Below are 8,276 nucleotides of genomic sequence, written 5' to 3' on the forward strand. Positions count from 1 at the left end.
AATTTTTTGAAGTCCAGAAGCATGGAAACTGTAGATTCAAGAGAAGAAACGGATGCAGGACGGATCAAGCGAGGAAGGATGTCTACCACACGTGCCGAATTGCTTACGTAAACCAAATGGCATGGCGGGAAATCAGGTGGAAGCCTCTCTGGAGCTCCATGGGCCTTCCCAGTCTCTGACGCACACCGCGAGGCCCCTTCCTGTATATGCCCTCGCTCTCTCGTTTCCCCACTCCGGATCCCGTCCGTGCCCTCGAAACTTTTCACGAACCCCGTTCGTCGCCATCGTGAGCGATTATCCGTTCCTCTTTCGCCCCCTCTCCCCATCTTCCTCAAAACCTAGAGAACCCCATCTAGGGTTTCTCTTTTCTTCTCATCGTCAGGGAATCTATCCAGCCCCACGCTTCAATCGGAGTTCTGAGATCGCGAAAATGGCCGACGCGTTCAAGGACGACGCGGAGCAGACGGTGACGATCGGCGAGTACATCGAGGGGCTCGAGGCAGAAGAGCTGGTGCTTATCATTTATCTTTTCTTTACTTTTTTCTTTTCTTTTAACCGAATCTGTGATTTTTACGGTTTTTTTATTGTTTCTTGATGGATTTATGGCCATTGCCCTGTTGATCGGAAACCCTAGGAAGCTGATTTAGTTTTGGGAGGGGACGAAGGCAAGGAATGCACTTACGCCGATGGGTATATGAAGAGGCAAGCTATCTTCTCCTGTTTGACTTGTGTCCCAGCCGGCAACGCAGGGGTTTGCACGGCCTGTAGCCTCTCCTGCCACGATGGCCATGAGGTAGGCGAGATTCTCCCTTATCTGTTCGCGCCGCATAACCCAATTGCGCTTGTTCTCATGGAATTCCTTCTCAATGGCATGAGGTTTTAAATTAATTAGTTCAAAGACTGCAAGTTTATTGGGTTTAGTGGTTACTTTACTGTGGAGGATCATTAGTTTGTACTTTTTCATCTCTGGAAAAAAAAGCGAAGTGGCAATTCACCTAACAGCTTTGTGAGAACTAATCACCGTCAAACTCTCACATGAAGTTTGCCCATAACTATGCATTTTCCTTATGTTGCAAGGCTATAGCAGGATGTTTGTTATCAACTAGCAAGTGAAAAGTTTCTCGTGGTTTCATCAGGACTTTCAATTCTTTAGAAGTTTCGAGAATTTTGGAGAGAACATGTGTTGGTTGGGGATTTCTCCTTGTTGTTAGCTCATAGAATATCTCACTAAATTCTACTACTTACTCTTAATCTTGCCAAATATATTTGGATTCTTATGCCTCCTTCCAACTTGCTAGTTTGCAGAGCGTGCTCTAGTGTAGTATACAATATACCAGTCTCCATTGTCATAAGTAGTATACCATAATTTGCTTGCAGAGCATCTCAAATTTCATTCTAATTGGTTTGGCCATTTTCTTCATGATACCTTACCAAGTCAATGTTGTTGAATATCATGCTGATTCGAAGTGTTTGTGGCCTTTCCCAGCACTAGAGCATTTGTTTCAATAAGCTTTTTATGTGGCAAGGCCTTTTACAGAATGTAAAACTTGCTGCCTATATCTTTCGTGACAAAGGGACACCATCAACAGGATTTCTTTAGAGCTTTCTCCACTTCTACTACCTTTGTGTTGAGCAACTAACGAATAATTCGTCCATTTGATGTAGCTTTGCATGGAAGTTTCGTGGACTTCCAACATATTTGTTGCAAAATAAACAGCATCAATAATGACTTTCTTTGGATTAGTTATTGAATTGATGTGTTTGTCCACTTAAATATTCAAACAATGTCTTTCATGTGGATTTTATTTATTTCTTTGGATATTTTCTTATTAAATACACTTGCGCAGCTATAGAATGTCCAATCCCTTGTGTAATTGTTAAGGGCATCCTACATATGTGATCATAACCTTTTGTTTGCTGTAGTTTCATCAATCAAGTTAGAGACTACAAAGAACATTCTGCCACTAGTTTTTGAATGATATCCATAAACTGCAATTCTGATTGCTTAAGTTGCCATAATACTCCCTAGAGGTGATTGGTCAAACATCTTAATTAGATCTGATGACTAATGGTATCACATTAAGGGCTATTTGGCTATTCCAACAGGATTGGGCTGAAAATTCTGTAGGATTTATGGATTGGGCCGTCCATTTAAGAATGGCTCCGTATCAATCAAACTCTATCTAGCCCAAATCCTATAGAAAGAAAAAGAAGACCTCAGCCCAAAAGCTAAGATCCGGGTTGGGTTTGAATAAACTCTAACAAAATGCAAGCTAGATGAACCAACATGCCCAATTCCTACAGAATTTTGAGCTCACTCCTATAGGAATATCCAGATAGGCCCTAAGTCTGAAATTATTCAAGAACATAGTGGCAGGATTGGTGGCCAGTGAATCCTATCTATTATTTTAAAGCATTGGTATATATCAAGAGTTTGCATTTTAGTATGGAAGACAACAATATTGAACCTAGATGTGTATAAAGGTAACAATTACCAATATTAAACAACACCATTGCCTACCTCCTAGTGTGTGTGTCCCATGTGATGTGGACCCCACATCAAGAAGTGGAAGCTTGCAATTTATTGGCATGTTTTAGCCATTGCATATACATGCTTGTAAGTCTAGCATGTCTATAGAAATTAGTCCATGTGGGATTTATGACATTAATGTGTTGAATTTAACATTTTGTTATCATATATGTTGCTTTTATGGCAAGTGAGTCGTAAATAAAAATAGTGAGTCAAAGGACACTAATTTTCTGATGTGAAGGGTACTTTTGTCATTCTCCATGTATCATGCTGCTTCAACATTTTAGATGGGCTTCCATGGCTGGAAAATTACTATCTCAATGAGGTAATGTTTAATGAAGGAGAAAGCACACCTTCACGTCCATATTCACCATTTTACTTTACTTTTCAAAACAAGCTCCTTTTCATAATAACAACAAGAAAATCTAGTCATGGACTTCTAAAAAAACCCTGTTGTGCCTATGCCATCCCGGCTATGGGTGTGCACTGGTCAGGTGGGGTTGGTTTGCAGATACACCTGAAATCGAACCGATTTAAATCGATTTCCTAAAATTGAAACTGAAACTGAAACTGAACCAACCACTATATAAATCTCTTGAAATCGACATGAGAAATTCAGTTTAGTTTACCTTGGTTTATTAGATTGATATTCCATGGGTTGGGCTAAATGGGCTAGGCTGATTCTAAACATAAAAATTCCATTTTATATATAGAGGAAAATGTCAAAAAATTGAAAAACTATTTGATTTCCATTTTCTGTTTTCATACCCATCAAATGAATCCCTCCTTGGTTGCGAGCTGCTTCAAGAACTCATAGGTAGTAATCATGGTTGTTGTTAACACAGACATTAAAGCCCACCTTAGCCCCAACCCGTTATAACACGCCTCAACCCCCTTATCTTAGTAGTCTTTTTATTGTCCATCCAATCGCCACCCTCTCCCCATCCTTACTGTCCATCACCTGCATCCTCATCTTGATTGTGTCCAATGGCATCATCACCACCACTGCTACTCCCCTGCCACCACAATGCCTGCCTGCTCTGCTACCACCATCCTGTAATTTGACCTCAACCCTCCCCCACCATCATCCTTTGCTAGAGAGGTAGCAGAGCATGCCGGTGTGGTTGCCAATCCCACCCCAGGTGAGCTATTGCGAGATGGAGTAGGATGCCCAATAGATGGCCTTGGAGGTGTAGGTGAGATCGACATGCCGAAGCCCCAGTAGAGGTCGTGGAGATCATCAGATCTAAGGATCTTCTTTGAGGCATCCACCCAGCCAAGGTACTTCACAATGCAGCTGCTGATGTGGACCATCAGGCGCAGGCTCACCACATCGATTGAAACCCACACCACCCGAGCGGCCACCGTCGTGCTGAGCTAAAGGGTTGAAAGAGGAAGGAGGTGAGAACGAGTGCCAAGTGGGGTTGCTGGATTAGTGCTCGGTGGATAGGGCTTGATGAATAAACTGAAACACCGAACCATTGAAGGGAATAGGGCTAATGTTTCAATATCAAAATTTTTCATGTCAAGTCTTTCTCAAATCAACACCAAATTGGATTTTAAAAAAAGTGATATAAACCAAACTGAAAAGACTGGTTCGGGTTAGGCTCGCAATTCGGCCATTTTTTTGCACACCCCTGGCTAGGTCACCATGTCCATCGGAGCCACACTGAGCCGAGAGTTTGGAGGAGGAAGGAGGCGAGGGCGAGTGCCGAGTGGGGATTACCAGATTAGGGTTTGGTGGATAGGGCTAGATGAGTAAAATGAAACATTGAACCACTACAATCCTACAAGCAATATCTAACGGAAGATATGAAAGGAAAAAAAGTATCTGACTCATGAGTTCCAGCTAATCAACACATTTAATGAGGGCATTTAAGTTGAGGTGGGCTGCAATACAAGAGAAAAAATTACTTTTCTCTCACCATGTTTCTTCTTTAACCCTTAGTTTTTTCCTTTTTTTTCGTTTTTGAATAATTTGATGCCTTACAATTCACCTCCAAGTGCACCTTGTTAGCAACACTTCTGTCATGTGTAGTCACATATTAATGTTACTCCATGAAACTAGAAGAAGCCTTACAGAGTTTACTCCCATTTGTTTTTGTCTTGTATTTTGGTTTCTTTTCTTTTCCTTTCTTTTTCTGTTTGCTGCTGAAGAATTTAAAACCTTAAATCATTTTCATGCGTGTTTTTTTGCATATAGTATTATTTCTTGTAATGCAGCTCAAACTCAGCTTGATTTAGCAAAATGATAGATGAAGGCATAAGTTGTGTTTTTTTGCATATAGTATCTTATTGACCTCTTCTTCCTCCCTTCATGCATTACCGCATTACTGTGGGATTAGAATTGCTTTTTCTTGATCCTCGAGTATTTTGTGGACCCTTAGCAGTTTGCATTTCTGCTCATTGGTATTTTAAAAACTTACCCTTTCATAAATATCTTGCAGGGAAGAGTGTCCTTATTTCATAGAGTATTTGAAACCATCAGTTAGAAACTTCTGATGAAAAAGGATGCTTGTAACAAGTTTCATTAAGCTGATTAGATTAGTGATTCATTGCCCTAAAATTTGCATATGCTTTCTAAAGCATTAAATTTTCTTCCAGTGGTGACTAGAAGAGAGGCTGAAATCTATTTAAGGGGACTCATCTCTAGTAATTATCCTTGGCCTCTTTTGGTCCTATAATTTTGATGCGGTCGTCCTACAGGCTACAGGTGCCACTTATAGATTGTCCTTTTCCCCTTCCTTTTTCTCATTTTATTGAGCAGCTTTGTTTCTGTAATAGCGAGGATGAAACTTTCCCTCCTTTTGACATTATAAGGCTAATTGATTGCTCTTGAGTAAGAGGCACTCCCATGTTATGCTATTGCCAAATCTGTTCTCCATCTTTTTACATGTGTAGTATACATGCATATCCTGTATCCATCTTTGTCTGGCCAAAAGCATATCTTGTATCTTTCACAAACTCTGATTACAATAATTTACACTTCATTTTTCAATTATTTTTCTTTTTCCCTATAACAAATTCCATAAAGGCATGAAGTTTTAAAATCGAAATATAGCTGACTGGGAAGCACATACAGTTAGATAGCCTGCTTTTGTGTCATTCTAATTTTTATGGTTATTCTAGGGCATCTTGGCTGCTATATGCTGGAGGAATTTAGTTCATTAGTGGAGGATTGTGAAGCATGGTCTTAAGATCTCAATGTTTAGTAACTGTATCTTGTAAATTTGTTATTTAATCTCTGTTTGTGTGATGCTTGTTATTCTTCTTCTTTTTATTTTGTTGGAACAAGCGGATGCATTCTCAAATCCTGCTTTTGCTTATGGATGCAATTGTACTATGAATGATATTAATATTGCATTGCTTTCACTTGTATAAGGTTGTGGAGCTCTGGACTAAGAGAAAGTTTCGTTGTGATTGCGGCAATTCAAAGTTTGGAGAGTTCTTCTGCAAGCTTTTTGCTAATAAAGATTCCGAAAACATTGAGAACACTTACAACCATAACTTTAAAGGTTCTTATTGCACATGCAGTCGCCCTTATCCTGATCCAGATGCTAAAGAGCAAGTAGAAATGATACAGTGTTGCATCTGTGAGGACTGGTTTCACGAGAATCACCTTGGTCTCAATTCTTCCAATGAGGTTGTCTAAATTAATACTTTATTTTGAGTACTTATATGCCTGACACAGTTTATAGGGAGTTTTGCAGCTGTCTCGTTCTGTTCATGTTTTTTGTGGTATTTTTGTCCTTAGAACCACAACGGCGAGAGGGATTTTCTTTTTTTATCCTTCTCTTTTTTCGTTTTCATGGTTGATACAACATTTAGAAACATATTCTAGGAAATCCTTAAAGGAAGTTCCTCTTTGTATGTGTAGTATTATCAGCTTAAACTTTTGCCTGTGCCACAGATACCAAGAGATGAGGAAGGAGAACCCTTATATGAGGATTGTATCTGCCAAGAATGTGCAGTCACTTGTTCATTCTTGAAACTTTATCCAGCTTGTATTTGGGCTACTTTGAAGCAAAAAAGTACAGCACCTGTAAGCAGCAATGAGGGAAATGTGCCAGAAGATGGATCCTCAGCTAGCACACATTCTGAGAAAATTGCAAATAACATTATTGTTTCTGAGAATTTGGGGAATTGTTCGAACACCTTTTCAGAATCTGAAACTGTGCCTAATGAGAAGAATTCCTTTCATGGTGAAAGTACAGCAAAAGATTTCAATTTGCAGAAGACTCAAGCATGTGACAGTAATAAAGAACCAAGTCCTAAATGCATACTTGAAGTGGATATAAATTCAATGTCAGCTATCTCGGAGAAAAAAGGGTCCATGTTCCTTTCAAAAAAATGGAGAGATCTTCTTTGCAGATGTAGTTCATGTTGTGGGTTCTATGCTCGGGAAGGTATTGACTATCTAATTGACAGGGAGGACTCGATTGAGGAATATGAGAAAATGGCAAAACGGAAGAGGGATGAGAAGTTGCAGCAGCAGGAAGGAGCGGAATTAGACTTTCTCAATACACTCAATCATGTTCAAAAAATAGAAATCCTAAGTGGCATTGCTGACATGAAGAATGAGTTCCAATCCTTCCTGGTATGGCATATTTGCTGCTAGTCTTTATCTGTTTGTTCATTTGCTTATTTATTCATTTATTTATTATTTTTTATTAAGCCTAAAACTTTGTTTCTGTTTTGATAGGGAAATATCAAAGCAATAGGTGGTGGCATGAAAACACAGTTCATTGTATAACATTTAATTCTACTGCTTTGTCTTCTCACTTATCCTGTTTATTTGGAAATATTGTTTCAAGAGCTTAGAACACTTTATCAAGGCATTAGATTTAATTTGTTAAGTTTCAAGCAAGAGCTACTGTCTGGGAGAACCATTATGCTCTTTTACTTTGAATTGCTAACCCCATAAAGTTTGTAGAAGGATGCTCCCAACTTTTATTTTTTTTTTCCATTCATTTATCAATCGTAGATAATATTAGTTCAGTGGGCTAATATAAACTCTAATTATTTGTCTTCAGTTTTTGTGGTTGAAGTTCATTTCAAGTGTTTCTTGGGCATCTATATAAAATGACTGGCATCTGACTCTGGTACCCTTCAATTATATGGAAGCACCAAGTTTTCAATGAGGCAATAGATTGTAAAATTACAAAGTACATATAGCGGCAAGGTAATAGTAGAAGTCTGCAAATACTAAGGTGTAGTCTTTTGTAAGTAATAGTTTAATCAATTCAGTATTGGTTCGTGGACCATCTTTCCCTTCTTTCCACATATGTGATTGTTCATTATTCTATAAAGGCATAACTAGTAACACACCTGCCAAATGATTTTTAGTTAGAATTCATCATGTTCTTTACTCATGCAGGAATCTTTTGACTCATCAAAGCCGGTTACATCAGCGGATATACGAGGAGTCTTTGAAAATCTTGCCAAGAAGAAGAAACAAAGGTTATTATAAGGTTTTTCACAATACCTCAGATCCTTTTTCCATGTGTACTTGCTGCACCTGCTGTGGATCTGATTTTAACCATTTGGGCTTTGAAAAAAGACATTCAGCATGGTTGTATAGTCAACCCTAAGTTACAGATCCCCATCTTTGAACGTGATTGGCTGATCTATATTTCAGCAAAGTTCACCAGGTCCTTTGTAACGGCTTCTGTGATGCAATGCCAATGGATATTGGGATATTTTGCTCGACTATGATATTAGCCAATGATATTTATCATATTTAGAA

At 38.9% G+C, this 8,276-nt stretch overlaps 1 protein-coding gene and 1 pseudogene across 5 annotated transcripts; one reads left to right on the top strand and one right to left on the bottom strand.

Moving 5' to 3' along the window:
• On the top strand, positions 1-8,276 carry LOC103705797 (uncharacterized). 5 transcript variants are annotated; one of them, XR_603874.5, is made up of 7 exons: positions 1-511; positions 635-793; positions 5,913-6,173; positions 6,441-7,127; positions 7,233-7,277; positions 7,564-7,740; positions 7,908-8,276. XR_603874.5 is itself a non-coding variant. In XM_088709413.1 (6 exons), exons 1-6 carry the CDS (start codon positions 53-55, stop codon positions 7,998-8,000), a joined length of 1,704 nt encoding a protein of 567 aa, XP_088565539.1. In that variant the 5' UTR covers positions 1-52; the 3' UTR covers positions 8,001-8,242. The 5 variants fall into 5 exon arrangements, 2 of the variants coding, with proteins under 2 accessions (XP_088565539.1, XP_008787990.4); XR_015972410.1 differs by having other exon boundaries at positions 7,564-7,712; positions 7,908-8,046; XR_001879364.4 differs by lacking the exon at positions 7,233-7,277 and having other exon boundaries at positions 7,564-7,712.
• Positions 3,302-4,189, bottom strand: LOC148700513 (uncharacterized; annotated as a pseudogene).

Source organism: Phoenix dactylifera, chromosome 12 (genome assembly GCF_051530095.1).
Source record: "Phoenix dactylifera cultivar Ajwa chromosome 12, Ajwa_hap1_PhDact_Kaust_v1.1, whole genome shotgun sequence".
Classification (NCBI taxonomy): domain Eukaryota; kingdom Viridiplantae; phylum Streptophyta; class Magnoliopsida; order Arecales; family Arecaceae; genus Phoenix; species Phoenix dactylifera.